This window comes from Onychomys torridus, chromosome 19 (genome assembly GCF_903995425.1).
Source record: "Onychomys torridus chromosome 19, mOncTor1.1, whole genome shotgun sequence".
Classification (NCBI taxonomy): domain Eukaryota; kingdom Metazoa; phylum Chordata; class Mammalia; order Rodentia; family Cricetidae; genus Onychomys; species Onychomys torridus.
In genome coordinates, this window is record NC_050461.1 from 9,212,561 (window position 1) to 9,229,256 (window position 16,696).

The 16,696-nt window shown below is 47.1% G+C and overlaps 1 protein-coding gene across 1 annotated transcript in view; it reads left to right on the forward strand.

Annotated features, from left to right (window-relative positions):
• The window catches only part of Armc2 (armadillo repeat containing 2), a 117,997-nt gene that overhangs the window by 30,232 nt on the left and 71,069 nt on the right, over positions 1–16,696 (forward strand). The window contains exons 7-9 of the mRNA XM_036168994.1: positions 8,556–8,627; positions 9,836–9,912; positions 14,498–14,596. Coding sequence (XP_036024887.1) covers positions 8,556–8,627; positions 9,836–9,912; positions 14,498–14,596 — 248 coding nt within the window. The remainder of the gene's footprint in view (positions 1–8,555; positions 8,628–9,835; positions 9,913–14,497; positions 14,597–16,696) is intronic.

A 16,696-nucleotide genomic window follows, 5' to 3' on the forward strand; every position in this document is an offset into this window, starting at 1 on the left:
TAGCAAAGTTTTGTTTTTATTCTAATCCTGAGACTGGAAAGTAGAAAATGGAGATTCTTGTCAGTGAGATGAGCTGGCAGGAGATGGTAGACAAGGGAGTGGGCATGAGAGTGGGCTGAGGGGTATGGGGGGGATGAGAGAGGGCTAAGGGGTGGGGGTGGGCATGAGAGTGGGCTGAGGGGTGGGGGTGGGGCAGTGTGGGCTGGGGGGTGGGGTTGGGGATGACAGTGGGGTGGGGGTGGGGATGACAGTGGGCTGGGGGGTGGGGGGATGAGAGTGGGCTGAGGGGTGGGGGTGGGGATGAGAGTGGGCTGAGGGGTGGGGGTGACAGTGGGCTGGTGGTGGGGGTGGGGATGACAGTGGGGTGGGGGTGGGGATGACAGTGGGCTGGGGGGGGGGGGGATGAGAGTGGGCTGGGGGGTGGGAGGATGAGAGTGGGCTGAGGGGTGGGGGTGGGGCTATCAGTGGGCTGGGGGTGGGTGAGGAGGGGGATGACAGTGGGCTGGGGGGTGGGGGTGACAGTGGGCTGGGGGTGGGGGTGGGGATGACAGTGGGCTGGGGGTGGGGATGACAGTGGGCTGGGGATGGGGATGACAGTGGGCTGGGGGTGGGGATGACAGTGGGCTGGGGGGTGGGGTGGGGTGACAGTGGGCTGGGGGTGGGGATGACAGTGGGCTGGGGGGTGGGGATGACAGTGGGCTGGGGGGTGGGGGTGGGGATGACAGTGGGCTGGGGGTGGGGCTATCAGTGGGCTGGGGGGTGGGGGTGGGGATGACAGTGGGCTGGGGGTGGGGGTGGGGTGACAGTGGACTGGGGGGTGGGGGTGGGGGTGACAGTGGGCTGGGGGGTGGGGGTGGGGTGACAGTGGGCTGGGGGTTGGGAGTGGGGGTGACAGTGGGCTGGGGGTAGGGATGACAGTGGGCTGGGGGTGGGGATGACAGTGGGCTGGGGGTGGGGATGACAGTGGGCTGAGGGTGGGGGTGGGGATGACAGTGGGCTGGGGGTGGGGGTGGGGGTGACAGTGGGCTGGGGGGGGGGGGGGGGGTGGGTGAGGAGGGAAATGGGGAGGATGGAGATGAGAGTGGGCTGAGGAGAAGTGTGAGGTGACGGAAGGGACAGAGCAAGGAGGACTCTCTGGCTCCCCACTCGGCATCCTCCAGGCTCCTCTGGCTCAAGGGAGGAAAAAACTCACTTTATTTCAGCAAACTTGCATTGATTTGTGCACCTTTAATTTGAAACATGGATAATTCAGACCTTCGGGATGCCCTGGAGTTTAACTTTATACTTACTGTGGAAAAAAATATTTGCTAAGCAAGGTAGCGTCCGAAGTCAGATGACGGAACTCTGAAAGAGAAGCCACTCCCAAGCACTGCGGAAGCTTCACCTATGCGTCTGTGAGCCGGTTACCACAGTCTCCATGGCCCATCCGAAATTCACTGGAGCTTTAGAAGGCCTGTTCCTCACCCACACCCCGTTATCTCCGTCACGGCAGCATCGGAAACAATAGAGCTGGCCTTCTGTAAAAGTATGTGTGCCTGTCTCCGCCCATCCATCCATCCACCCACCCACCTGTGGGTTCAGTCATGAACCCCTGTGTGCAAATGCCTAAGTCCTTTAAGGCTCTGCAGGTGTTGTTCAATGTCATGGGTTGGGAATGAGGGCTCTGGAGGGCGGCTGCACCAGTACCGTCATCCCGGGTTGTGGAGACTGCTCACTGGGAGGGAGCCAGACTCCCTGGGGTCAGGGTCCAGGATCTCTCTGTAACTTTAGCTGTATATCCCTGGCAAGCCACTGAACACTCCCAAGGGCTGTCTCTGTTTTGTAATTTTAAAGATGGAAATGACTGGTCCTCTTCTCCCTTTCCTGCAAGCCCCCCTATAGGCTGTGGAGGGGCGACTAAGGCTTGAAACCTTGCTTGTAAGATGCCAAGGGCCTTTAGTGTGGTTGCGGGAAAGCCTGAGAGTCTGTGTGGTAGTGTACACTGTTCTTAGGGAAGTGGAGGCAGGAGGTGGGGTGGATCTCAGAGTGATGTTCTCTTTTTATTGCCTGTGAGCAGAGTGGGCCGGGGAAGAGAAAATGAGGGGTTCAGAGGAAAAAGAGGCTCAAAAAATTAGAATTTAAGGATGCTGTCTATCATGTCAGAGGGCTTTTGTGTGTGTCAGTGGTTGCTGTACATAACACCAGGGGAACACACCTTCCTAAATCTACAAAGTCATGAAACAAATGACTGTTCAGTGTTTCAGTTCTCACCCTCTCTGGATCACATTCGGCCTCAGCAAGTAAAGACAAATAATGTAAGGGTAAGAAGTCTCCTGGGACTCAAGCAACATCAGGAACAGAACAAAGACAGGAAGAAAATGCACCCCAGAAGAAAGGCCCCCAAGAGTCTCAAGTGTTCTTTTTTATCTCACAGGAAGCGTGGATGGCTTGATCACTCTCTCGTTAGGAAGGGGGTGGAGCTCTGTGGGTTGCAGAAATTCCAAGTGGAGATTATAAGCCCTCAAAACAAAAACAACTGTAGTAATCCAAAAAGAGATGGAGGAAAGGGCCTGGAGGTGGTGGCGCACGCCCTTAATCCCAGCACTCAGGAGGCAGAGGCAGGCCGATCTCTGTGAGTTCGAGGCCAGCCTGGTCTACAGAGTGAGATCCAAGACAGGCACCAAAACTACATAGAGAAACCCTGTCTCAAAAAACAAAAACAAAAACAAAAACAAAAAAATGGAAGGGAAATGTGTGGACAGGGAGAGGAAAACCACAGCAGAGACTGACAAATTAGAAGAAAAGACGCCAGAAACATGAGAGGTGGCGGCCAGGCCAGAGGAAATCACACAGAAGAAATAGGAAAGGCTAAAGCTGAGAGAATGGGTGGGGAGACTGAGAGGGAGGTAGAAAGAGGAAACTTGTGTTTCTGAAGAGAATCCCCAACTCCTGTAGGTCCCTTCCTAGCATGGGCTCACTTGAGAACCCATGAACCAAGTCCCAGTTTCAAGTTATCTGTGTATTTTCTCAAAGTTTGCAACAACCCATGGAAAGTCAGAGCCAATAAACAAAGGAAAAGAAAAGTTAAGATGTACTAAAAGACAACTTTCTGTAGTGAAGACTTAAACCCGAAGCTCAGGGGGGCACTTGGTGTCCCAACACAATCTGGTATGGGAAAATTCACAATAAGACATCTCTGGCAGTGCCCACACTAGATACAACACCCTGGACGTCTTGGTTGGGTGAAGAAGCGTCCTGGACTACTCAGGCCCAACAAGCAAGCCACACGAAAGGAGAGAAAGGCAAACTGTGCTCCTACTTGAGCTGAGTGTTCCCTCAGTGCCAGAGGAGAGGAGTATAAAGAGAGAGACCAAGAATGGTACCGGTAGTCCTTTGTCCTTGACTTTAGGGAAGGATTATTCATGCACTTTCTAGAAAATTCTTAGACAACGGAATGAGTCAGAATTCAAAACTTGAAATTGAAAGGCTTTGGTAAAAGCATCCATGGTGAGTATTGACTTTATTTTCACACTATGAAGACTGAGCAAACCGTGTTGGTTATAGAGTAGAAACCTGGGCAGCGTGGTCAAGTCTAAGTAACCAAACCCACATGTGGGGGAAGTGACTGTGAATGTCTCCGCTTTGGTAAGGAGCGGGTCTCCCAGACTGACGGTAAGTTGAAAGAGTCTCATAGTGATGGTTTTCGTTAATTTTTTCCCTCTTAACTTTAGAGAGATCTTATAAAAGATTCACTTCCTCTGGAGCTCTGCAGTTCCTACGGTTTCACCTCAATTTCTGTTTCCTCTGCTAAATTCAAGCAAACCTGGTAACTTAGACTTTTTCATTACGGTAACGCATATGGTATGATTGTATCCACCCACCTATCCTCCCTTCCGGTCACCCTTCTGTTCTCACTGTGTGGTGTGTGTGTGTGTGTGTGTGTGTGTGTGTGTGTGTGTGTGTGCAAATTATTCCTGGAACAATATTTACCATATAATAGTGATGTTTATTTCTGGCTAGTGGGATCTGGGATGATGTTTTTTTAAACTTCTTTGTACTTTTGATTATTACCTGACCTTTTCAAAATAAATGTTATTTTGTTTATATCACACACTCACACACACACACACACACACACACACACACACACACACACACAAAATGAAGTCATCATTCTTTTAAGAAAGGGTGGTAATGCGGCTGAAATATTTTCCATGTAGGGAAGACAGGATAGGACAGAATGATTCTGTATCACTCTGTCACATCTCACTTGCTAAGTGAGTGGTCCTGGTGTGAAAAGCCTGGCCCTGAGGCACCCCCAGGTGTCTCCACACTTGCTGCTTAAATGTGGCCCTGAGTGCACACACAGAAACACAGAACCCCAGGCCCAGACCCACCCACCCGTACTGAGTTCGAGTCAGAAGAGGACTAGCACCCCCTGATGGCAACATTCCAAAATTGCTGTCAAAGTGTCAAGACCACAAGGCTTGGCAGAGTAGTAAACCCAAGAGTTTTGCTTTTCATGGTGAGGTTTGTTGGAACCCAGGTGGACTCTTGCACTTGCATACTGTTTGTGGCTAGGGACACTTGACCGCAGCTGGGCTGACTATCTGTGACCGAGAGTGTGTAGTGACAAAGTTTACCACCTGATTTCAGTCTCATCTTCGAGCCAGTATTCAAAACAAAATGTCTTGCTGGGCAGCGGTGGCACATGCCTTTAATCCCAGCACTTGGGAGATAGAGCCAGGTGTATTTCTCTGAGTTTGAGGCCAGCCTGGTCTACAGAGCGAGATCCAGGACAGGCACCAAAACTACATGGAGAAACCCTGTCTCAGAAAAAAAAAGAAAAAAGAAAAAAAAGAAAAAGAAAAAGAAAAAAAAAAGTCTTTTACTTAAGACAAAGAAAACTTCTGTTCAAAGTTTGCTTGTTTGTCTTTTGTTATAATCATTTTTTAAATTTTCTTTTTCACTTTCTGTAGGAAACCAGCTTCCACATTTATTTACACCAGGGACTCTTGAGGAATGAGGGATAAGAGACTTAGTTAGAAATAGAGGGGAGAGAAACGGACAGAAAGGCAGGATAGCCTGAGGTGGGCCTGGATCCTTACCCATCGGCCCAGAACTTTATTGAAAAGGGGTATTTATAACAATGGCAAGGGGAGGGGCAAAGCCAACTGTCAAGTGTAGACCCTTTCCAACACCTGCACTCAGGTCCAGTCATCCTCTTGTGCAGTCGTGCTGGGTAAAGCCACTAAGAAACCTTGGTGGACTCCAACAACTTTCTATAGATGTAACTTTTCCCAAAATGGATTTTTTTTCTTAATTCCAAATCTACTTAGTAGCTTGGCAGTGGTGGGGCACACGCCTTTAATCCCAGCACTTGGGAGGCAGAGGCAGAAGGATCTCTGAGTTTGAGACCAGCTTGGTCTATATAGAGTGAGTTCCAGGATAGCCATGGCTACAATGAGAAGCCCTATCTTGATAAACAAAACAAAATAAAAACAGTAACAACGAAATCTAACTAGTTATTATTACCCATATTATTTTATTATTGTTATAGCCAAGGAGCCAAATCTGTTTGTCTATATGCTTTAAGTTATTTTTCACAGACGGTGAGCTAAAAATTGTTTAAATATTTAAAAAGCATTATATTTTAAATAGTTACATATATATAAATTGACTTTGCGACTGGCCCCCAAATTGTAAAATATATAAAATACTACTGGCTCTTTAAGAAAACATTTGCTGATCCTTAATTGAAGAACTGTCATCATAATAACTAGAAGAACTGTCTTGAATTATAGCAAAATCTATATATTTGAAATATTTTAAAGAGCTATTATTTTATTTCCTGGGGTATTTATGGTCCAGCAGTGGATGTGGTCGGGATGATTGATTGTGCCATTCACGGATGGGCTGCAGGGATGCCGTGAGCTTTGTATGGTGTTGCCTGCTACAGTTACTTCTAATATTTCAAGTGAAATGTAAGACCCTTGTCAATGACGGGCCAGAAGACTCTGCCTCCTGAAACATGAGGATTGCAGAGGAGAAGCCCCGGGAAAACCATACCGAAACTTTCTTTTTACTGGGACTTCAACCTATAGCCAGGGCAGAGCTTAGAGCATGGTGGAGATTAAAGCCAAAGCCTGATCAAGGCTTCCTAAAGCCCCACACTACCAAGTCCCTTCCAGGTTGTAGGAGCCAGTAAATGCCACTGATGTTTAAGTCCTTGAGAAGTAGATTTCCATTTGTAGATTTATGTCCTAACTAATGAAATGGTGGTTTTCTTCCTCTAAAAAGACTGTTCTAGAAGAGCCCAATGACTAATTTCCAGAATTGTTTTATTTGGGCACATCAAAAAAATCATTGTGAAAAATTTAATAATGCTGTTTAATAACATAGAGCAGGAAGCTGGGAAGAACAGTTATCCTGGATGACTGAATCGGGACGTAAATACATCTGATAGGCAGGAAATCACTGCCAATACAATACTGGAATTTAATAATGCACAAAGGTCTGAACTGCATGGGGACATCTGCCTTAGCTGCACATGTAAGAAAAGAAATTGACTAATCTAATCATGGGATGTGACCATCAAAACTGCTACTGTGGTATCAGGCTGCATCATTTTGAGAGTGAGGTTTGTTGGAACCTGGATGGACTCCTGCATTTGCATACTATCTGTGGCTAGGGTCACTGGACAGCAGCTGGGCTATCTGTGACTGAGAGTATGCAATGTAAATATCTACTCCTTCCCTGGCCGCAGTGTGAACTCAGAGCTAGGGTCCTTTTTAAAGGGACATAAACAGACAGACTGTAAGCAGATGGGCCAGCAACGGTGTGAAGACATACCCTGTGGGCAGCGAGCATTTGAAGGGCTTAGGACTGAAGAGTGAGCATATTAGCAATCACATTTTGATGAACTCCATGTTCCAGATCATTCTGTCGTTCCAGCATAGGTGAGGAAACCTCGTTGTAGTAAAAATTTACCCTGTTTACTACACACAGCTGTCAAGGGGGTGTGAGCCATGGCAGACAGTGTGGAGAGATGAAGGCAGCATCTCCAAATATTTAAAGTATTTAGAGGGTTTCTGGGGGGTGGGGAGGGAAGATACAAGTTTGCTTCATGTGCTTTCTGTCAGCTGTGCAAGTTCCGTGGAGCACACAGGGTCATCGGCTCCTCTTCCTCTCCAGTGAAGGAGGGGTTTTCCTTCCCACCTTCTCTTCCTCTCTCTGAGACAGTAAACATAGCTCACCTTGAACTCACAAGGGCGCCTGTCGCTGCCTCCTGAGCCTCCCAGCCCACGCAGCTCTGGTTTTCTCTTGGTCCCGTCTTTCTTGACTTTAGCAGCACCGCTCTGTGGACACACACCTGGCTTGGCCTTGGCCAGACAGGACTTCTTTCCTTGGTCCCCAGCCATTGTGACCCCATCCTCCATCGGGTCCCCACATCAGGTATGTGCCCACTACAGGAAGGAGCATCTTTGATGTCTTTGTCCTTGCACACAAACATCCTGGAGGCCCGGGGTCTCGGGCTCATAGCTACCCTTCCGTGACTCTCGTCCTGTGTACCACTTTGCACCTGTTCTGATTTCCACACCTTTGTCCCACCTGGCGTCAGAAGTTCAACAAGACAAAACCCATGCCTTCCTGACCCCATAAACTGTCCTCCTTATCCTCGCTGCTGCTTTGGGAGCTGCTGTCTGGGTCCTCCCAGTCTATAATTCTGTGTTTCAGATGCCTAGAATCGGCCCATGTCCTGTCAACTTTTCATTTATGGGATCACCCATCTCTTTTGTAGTCCCCCTATGATTCCAGAAACATGATCCCTCATTCCTCCTCCTTAGTGCTCTGTCTTCATCCCCCTCAAATTACAATATCACATCCTCGTGTGAGAAGCTGTAAGTTTCTTATTGGCTGTCACATAGTGTCCACAGCCAGCCCCAAAGCTCCAGGCAGCTGTTCCCAGTTTGCTCAGCAGAAACTCTCTGTGCCTACCTCGCTAGTCCCGCGCTGGCAGCTAGCCCCTGCCTCGAGTGACCCTCAGGCTCTTGTGACTCTCTTTTCTTCACTCAGGCTGTTTACTGAGCGATGGGAGTTGTCGGTTGCTAGTTCAGTTGCTAGTTCAAGGCACTCCTCGGTCTACCTCTCCCACACAGCCATTTCCCCTCAGCATCCTTAGTTCTTTTGGACTATTCCAGTAAGGTAGTTTTTACCCTTTTCCAAGGAAATCTCTTCGGTACCCATATCCAGCACTGCTGGTTCCTCCAGGTGCTTATGGACTCAAAGGGAAACAAAAATATACTGACAACTTGCTAAGTTCCCTTGGTGTGCTATCCTTTGTTTAAGGATGGGGAACCCAAAGCCGTGTAGGTTCCCAGGGTCACAAGGCTGTGAATGTTGGGCTAGGATATGAACCTAGGCTGGGGGTGGCGTCCTATACTCAGCATCTACCCACTGTGATGACCATGTGTGGTGGCAGTGAGTCCCAAGCCTGTCTCTTCTTGGGAACTGGGGGGCAGCACTGCCAAGCCTGGGTACTTACTGAGCATCTTTCTCACACTTTTCTTTTCTAGAAGTGAGGCTGCTCACATGAGGCATCGTGGAGCCGACCTCACCCCTGGCCAGGACTCAGAGAGAGCGGGCAGGTACTGGGGGCAGTGCTGTGAGCTGAAAACTGTCTTGATAATTTCAGTGTTTGTTCAGAACACACACACACACACACACACACATACACACACACACACACACACACACACACACACACACACACATCATATACGTGAAACTCTTGATCATAAAATTTCATGTTATAGCTAGAAATGAAAAATCCAGTCAATTCCTTGGCTTCCCATCCCATTGAAGTTGTTGTTGTTGTTGTTTTAAATTTTAAGATTTTTGTGTATTATGATGAGTGTGAGCATGGACCATAGCAGGCATGCAGAGGCAGGAGGATAAATTGTGGAGTTGGTTCTTTCCTCCCACCTTTATATGGGTTCTGGGAACCGAACCTAGGTCGCCTGGCGTGCAGGTGAAGTGAAGCACCTTTCCCCTGTGAGCCGTCTCACCAGCCCCGTTTTTATTTGCACATATTAATTATAGATAATAAAGGGTTCCGTGGCATTGTCACCCCTGCTTCTGGCGTATTTTTGTCGTCCCATCCTCATCGTCCTCTCGCGCCCCCTCCCACCAGACACTGAACCGATCCCACCCTCAGGTCAGCTGTAGTTGAGGACTGGGGCACCTCCACAAAGCCAAGCACCTCCGTGCCTAGCCACGCCACTCTTATTTGGAACACAAAGTGCTTCTCATCTGGCTGGGGCTTGCCAAAATATACTTCCTGATTATTTTTAACATTTAAGATATTTCTCCGAGTATTTTTAGAGAATATTGATTGAATTGAGTTTTCAAATGGGAATGGGACGTACCGTGATGCAGCGGGAAGCACAGAGCCTTGAAAATCAGGAGCTCCGCATTCCGGAGCCGACCTGCTGTGTGACCTTGGGCACAGGGGGCCGGCTTCGCTGTTTTCCAACTCTTGTTTCTTGTTGTAACAGCGACCTCTTGTGGTCCATATCCTTAACCATTTTCCCCCCAGTCAACTTTGGATTTTTATTTATTTATTTATTTTATTAATTTTTTTAGTTCTTTCTAGTGTTGTGTTTGTACTGTTAAGCCAATAGACCTGTGTTCTTGCAGATAAATGTAAGTGAGAAGGAAAGGTAGATTAAAGCAGGCAGTTGAACACTGTCTCTTAAACTATACTCTGTGGTTTCTTCTGAAGCCCTACAAGAAGAAATTGCAGTTTATAAAAATGAAAATACATTTCAGTTTCATTCATTTCACTTCCTCCTAGGGACCAGGGGAAGCGGCGTGCCAGGGCCTCCTCATGTCCTAGCAGCTCAGACCTGAGCAGGCTGGAAACCAGAGCAGGTGAGATACTTGTGTTCTTGGTCGTCAGCATCCTTCACCCTCAGCATCCTTCACCCTCTGCATCCTTCACCCTCTGCATCCTTCACCCTCTGCATCCTTCACCCTCCGCATGCTTCACCCTCAGCATCCTTCACCCTCTGCATCCTTCACCCTCTGCATCCTTCACCCTCAGCATCCTTCACCCTCAGCATCCTTCACCCTCAGCATCCTTCACCCTTAGCATCTCCACATTGTTAAGTCAATGGGTCTTGTTTTTCAAAGATAAATGTCAGGTGGAAGTCAGAGGCTGAGTCGGAGAGTGTCTAGAGTACCACACTGCATCCTGATTAACAATTCTCTGTTCATCAACTTCAGGAACGAGAACCAACTTGCTCAGAAACCAATATTTATGCCCTAAGTTTCCATGATTTCACTTCAGTCTTACCAGTACCCAAGCCTGGTGCCTTCAGTGTGGACAGATGCTCACAGACATCACAGAGTAAAGATATCTGGAGGCTGGCCAAACTGTCTAGCTACTGTCAAACTACTCCGTGTAGTTCTTAGCTCAAGTTCAAAAGCATTGCCCACTTAAATGAAACTGTAACATTTTATTATGAAAGCCCTTCGGGGAGCTTTATTCTGCCGAAGGAAATAGTATTACAGACCAAGCAAGGGCTAGAAATGGTGCAAGATGTGGCATTGAGACATTTATAACACGGACTGGAGTCAATACAAGCAGCGGATGAAACGTTAAGTTAGGGATCTCAGTACCGCATCTGGAAAGACAATGTTCTGTCACCCTCATTTTGAAATTGGTGACCCCCAAGGGGAAGGACTTGGACAGGGTAGGCATAAAGAAGGCTTCAGTGCTACAAGGTTGTAAGTGTGTATATAAAGAGAAAGATACAAATGTAGCACAATGTCAGCGCCGGACAGAGCTGGTCAGGGCTGTATGCGTGTTTGCTACTTTATTTTTTTCATTCACCCAAAAGTTTATGTCAGGCTGGATGAGTATACATCTATAATCTGGACATTTTGGAAGCAGAGGCAGGATTATGAATTGCAGGCTGGGTTGAGCTACACAGTAAGACCTTGTCTCAATGAAAATAAAAATGATAATAAATGGCAACAAGCTAGCACTGGTGGAAAGTGTCTTCTAACTAGCTTTTTGTCAGGAAAGAGGCTCTCAGTGCTCACAGGGAAGGAGTCTAGAACTCAGAAGAATCAAGTCCTCCCAATTCCCAAGACAGCGCTGTTACCAGGGGCTTTACATTTGCATGCTAAAAACATCAGCCAATCCTAACATTGTGTCAAGCTGTTGTGTCCAAAACCCAAAGTTGTGGTTAACAACCGTAACCACTGAGGCAGCAGAATCTTCAAAAACAGACAGTACTTCTTCTGCCTGACTTACCCAATTTCCTGTTGAATCGTAATTTTTATATTTAGCAAACTGTGAACCTAGATGAAAATGCTTTTTCAATTTTCATGTTGTTCCCCAAAACTGAGACAAAGGGTGTGTGTGTGCACGTGCATGTGCGTGTGTGCATGTGTGTGTACTCGCGCGCGTGTGCGCTTGCACACTTCTGTTTCTGGAATTAACTGGGAATAGTATATGGGATAGAAGTGGTGGGGACAAAGAAATGACAAGCCACACATAGCCAGACACAACCACATGAATGGGGATCCCTGAGAGAAGACCGAGAAGAAATCCTGATACCACGGAGTGTAGCTAACTTCTCAAAATGTGTCTGAAAGGTTTCAGAAGGGTCCGGAGCAGCTAAACTTCCGTGATTTCTGACTCACCTTGATAAGTGTCTCTTCCCAGGTGAATGTGGACAGATTCACTCATGCAGGAATGAGTTCTAGCTGTACTTTCTCTCAGCCGTACACGGCAGAGCACACTGCGTTTGCTTGTTGGGTTTTTGTTTGTGAAGACCAGACAGACTGAAAGTCTGACTTTCTAGTCTCTGTTTTCTGGTGTGTGGGAGCAGGTCCATGCTCTCATAATGTCACGGTCAGTGTCGTTTTCTGTCTCTCTGCACCTTATTTTTTTGAAGCAGAGTCTCTTGCCACGTACCGGGAGCTCACCATTTCAGCTATGCTGAACTGACCAGTGAGCTCCCAGGAGCTGCCCGTCTCCGTGCCTGGCTTCTGATATGAGTCCTGGGGATCCAAACTCAGATCCTCAAACTTGCAACAGCAGGTTCTTTACCCACCAAGCCATCTCCCCAGCCCACTTTCTAGTAAATTTAAGTGTTTCATAAATATGTCAAGGAAATGTATTATTATTGACTTATCAACTTCTGGCTTGTCATTTGCCTTCATACACGTTGATTTTGTTTACATACTTTGGCCTTTAAATAGGTTAGTTACCTAGAAATATGAGCAGCGGTATTTTATACTGCTTGAATGTTCATATTTACTTTCAGATTCATATACATGTTTTATCCAGGCATACTCAAACATCCAAAAGGCTAAGGTCTTGGTCTACAGCCTTTTAACTGCCATTCTGCAAACTTCAATGTTCTCCAAGTTCAAATATCTCTCAAACACAGTGACACCAGATGTGACCAGAGCTGTAGTGTTGGTCCCGTTAGTGTGACTGTTCATGTATTGTGCTCTAGGGTGCTGCTCAAGAAAGACCCTGCTGTGAACACTGCTTCCTTTCTGAAGTCCAGGCATTTCTGAATCCTGCCCCACACCTGGCCCCTAAAGACAATGACATCTGGCTTATGGGTTGGCTAGATTAGCCAAAGTCTTCCTGTTTCGACTACATTGTGTCTTTACCATTTAACCATAGTTCAATTGTCAAGAATTCCGTTTGCTTTGGTGCTTGGGCTTTCCCATGCTCAGCCTTCCTTGGCACCAGCAAGGTTTGATAAAGGTAACTTACAACAGGGAGTAGACATTCCCACAGTGCAGTGGTGTGGCCTGAGCACTGAGAGGCAGGTGTGAATTAGATAGCTTCTCCTGGGAGACATCAGTGCTGTGTGGGGAAAAGTTTCCTATTTGGTGACTTGAAGGGTCATTTCAGACATCGCTGAATTCAAATTAAATTTTAAACATATACCATTGTGCGTTATACACATCGTTCTCTTCACTTCATACAGACAGTTGGGAAGAGTTAAGAAGATTTTTTTTAAAACCTTACTTTTAATTATGTATATATGTATGTAACTGCATATGGGTATGTATACATGCAAGTGCTAGAGTCTGGAAAAAAGACACCAAGAATAAATCAAGAATTATAAACAAACACAAATAAATAAAGATGGTTGTGTGTATAGACTCTTCCGATTGCTCCTATGATCTCCAACATTTCATGCACATTTTTCTGTGCCGGGTTAGGGGCACAGGAGGCAGACAGTAGAGGAAGGCCTCCACGGAGCAGTGCCCACTCCAGCTCCAGTTGGTGATCCGAGATACTGCCTATGCAAGGTGGAATCTTGATTTGCCACTTTCTCTATGAATTCTATTTCGTACACTGTTTCAGTCTGCTGGCCTGCCATGAAACTGAAGGGTAAGGGCAGCGGAGTCGTGTGACCTTAGGGGAATAATTTAATAACCCTGGCTTCTACCTGGACTCCACGTTCTCCATCTTCGGAAGCCAAACAGCAGAACAGGGGCATCAGTTGGGTGTGCCAGCTCACACCTGGAATCCTGGCCGGCCGAGGCAGGAGCGTCACTGTGGGCTCAAGGCTAGCTTGGGCTACATGGTGAGTTCCAGGACAGTGTGAGACCTTGTTTCAGAGGGCGGGGGAGGGAGGAGGAAAGAAAATGCTCCCCATAATAGTCCCGCGGCCTGCATGCAGGCACTGGCAGCAGCCACAGCCCTCTAGAGTTTGTGCAGCACTTGGCACGGGGGGGGGGGGGGGGGGGGGGGGGGGGTGGGGTGACACACATCAGCGATGACCTATGTATTCAGTCAGGGAAAAGAGGTTCACAGATCCTCAATGTCGCTGGATGTGTGGCCCCCAGGCAGAGCTTTGCCTCCATTGTAACATTTAGCTTTCATAATCCTAAAAGCAAACACTCTCCTTTTTGCTGATGAGGGAGCGGGCTTGGAAGGGTCTAAACTATAGACAAAGGTCACCCTACATATCAATAATAGACCTGGGGGGGCGGAGAAACCAATACCTTCCCCTCCCCCACAGGAAAGCATGGCCTTGGTGGTACTTCCTGTATAGTGTCTTCCTGAAAGGGCCAAGATTTTTATGAAGTGTTTTCAGCTTCTAGTCTTTGTGTATGTATGTATGTATGTATGCACACGTACACACACATATATATGTATATAGCTTTCTATTCTATGTTACAGAGGGAAAAGTTTAAGTGAAAAAATAACTTGAACCAGTTTGCTTTCCTACAGCCAGCACATTTCAGAGCACTCTAATCCCACTTGTAAATTCTGTCTTTGAATGAACTCATCCGAGTTTTATTTGGGGTAGTTGGATAAAAAGACCCATGTTTCTCATTAGAGTTGGGACTCAGAGCGAAGTGAGATTTGACTCTGTTGCTTATTAATCTCAGCCATGCAGAGGAAAGGCTTTTGAGTGTGCCCTGTGAGTCCCTTTTCACAATGCTTTTCCTTCTCCGGATTCCTTTGCAGCCTCAAGAGCCAGCTTACAGGAACAGGAGACGGAGATAGAAGTCGATGAAGTCTTTTGGAAAACACAGATTGAACCGCTTTTGCACGGATTAGAAAAGGGTAAATCAGCAGTCCTTGTGCTAAATAAAAACTTGGCAGTGTCTGTGTTCCCCACGGCCCTGATGTCTTCAGTGGACTTTGACCATCATTTCTGTGCATATGTTGCAAACATGTCATGTATTTGCTTACCCTGTAAGTGTGTATAGTAAATAATATGTAAACCAAAGTGTTAGTGAGCAAAATTGTACTTGGAATGTCCTGAGAGAGCCAGCCTCTAAAACTCCCCAGTAGTGCATGTTAATACACATCCTCTGCTTGAGGAAAGGCCGATTCAGCCTCTTTAGGGAGACTGCTCACATTCTAGAAGGTCTGGGAAAGCAGATCTCCTGAACTGAGTGGGTCACACAGCCTGGTCAGCGAGAACTGTGAGGTGGTTTTGTGGATTCTGTCTGCTCCTGAGGTTGTGTGCCAGGAAGGCCACTCACACAGCTCAAGAAGTGGCCTGGCATGTGTCCGGTCTAGCACTCCAAGGGCCACGGCGGGGAATTCCTGGGAGGACATGGGGAGCTGCCAAGAGGATGCTCCCCAACTTTTTCAGAATTCCATTTGAGAAGGTGAACTAGAATCCTCTGGACCCTGGGTCAGAGCCACAGAGCAAGCGCCATGCTTAGTACCGTGTGCACAGTGGGCCTCAGTAGGACTAATTGAGCGACTACTCCCAGGTGCGTGAGCAGCATGGCAGACACTGATGCAGGGGAAATGCATCCTTACACCTGCAAGCAGGGAGCTGGGGCACAACACCTGCTTCCTGAGCAGCCAGCACTTGCTGGTTTGGTTGTTGTTGTGTTGTGTTGTGTTTTGTTTTTGGTTTTGTGCTGTGGCTAGGCTGTGTTCTCCATGGGGTGGGTTCTCTAGGCAGGCTTTCTGGCCTGGGTCCTAACACCAGGTGCCTGGTGCTACATGTAAATTCTGTACTAAAAGATGGGTGAAACCACATCACCTCCAAAGCCCTTTGCTGTTCCAAATTCTGGGAAGATGAATGTAACATTTCTCCCCTGGAGTTACTATTTCCACCCACTTATTAGCTTGGACAGTGAACTTTGCCCATTCCTTCAGCAAATGGGTAAGGATCCAGTGAGAAAGGTGGGTCTGGGCAAGGATTAGAAACCACATCAGAAGCCTTCAGGTTGGTGGCCTGCCTAGAGGGCCGATCTTCCATTGGCAGAGTCTTCAGTGGATGCCCAGCACTCTGTCCACCAGAAACCAAATAGAGCAAAGTTAGGACATGACTGAGAGATTAAGTGTGAGATACCAGGCCTGTAACCCTTGCACTTGGGAAGCTGTGAGTTGAAGAACAGCCTGGGTTCCATAGCAAGAGCCTGTGTCAAAAACAGAACCAGCAAGCAAAACAAAGAAATACGGCATCTTTGTCCCTAGACAAATTTTAAACCAGCAAGTATCATGACGTCTGGTTTCCTTGACACCTTGCAGTTCCTTTGCTTTGTCAAGTAGCTAGTTACTAGATTAGTTAAAATAGTTAACAGGACAGTCAAGTAGCTAGTTACTAGATTAGTTAAAATAGTTAACAGGACAGTTTTTAAAACCCTGTTTGCCCTTCTCCCATATTCCCTGGTATTGATGCTCTACCACACTGCCTCCCTGCTCTCTTCCTGTGTTCCTCTCTCTCTGCCCCCTACCGTGCTGTTTGGTTTTGTTTCTAGAACTTTTTTGAGAACACATTGCTAACATTTTCAGGGCCAGCCTCCACTACACAATGAGACTTTGTCTCAAAATGAAACAAAATAAAAACAAAGAAGCCCAAATCTATATTCTTAGCTACTTCAGCCTGTGGTTTTCTGTTTGTTAGCTTTAGAAGCAAGCGTGTTCTCTTCCCTATCTGGAAGTGACCATACAACACCACACCAATCTTGCCTGCATTTCGCTGATTGTCCCTATGATTATTTCCTAATTAGAAAAAGAAAGCCCCTGATGCACAAATCTCAATCCTCTGCCACAGTCCTTTAATGATCCTGATACAAGTGAGAAAAACAGTCCATTTATTGTACAGAGCATCCTACACATCAGGTTTTCCTCCTGTTTTCTCATGCTGAGACCCAGATCCCGCCTTACACCTATGCTGCATCTTTCTTACGCCTCATG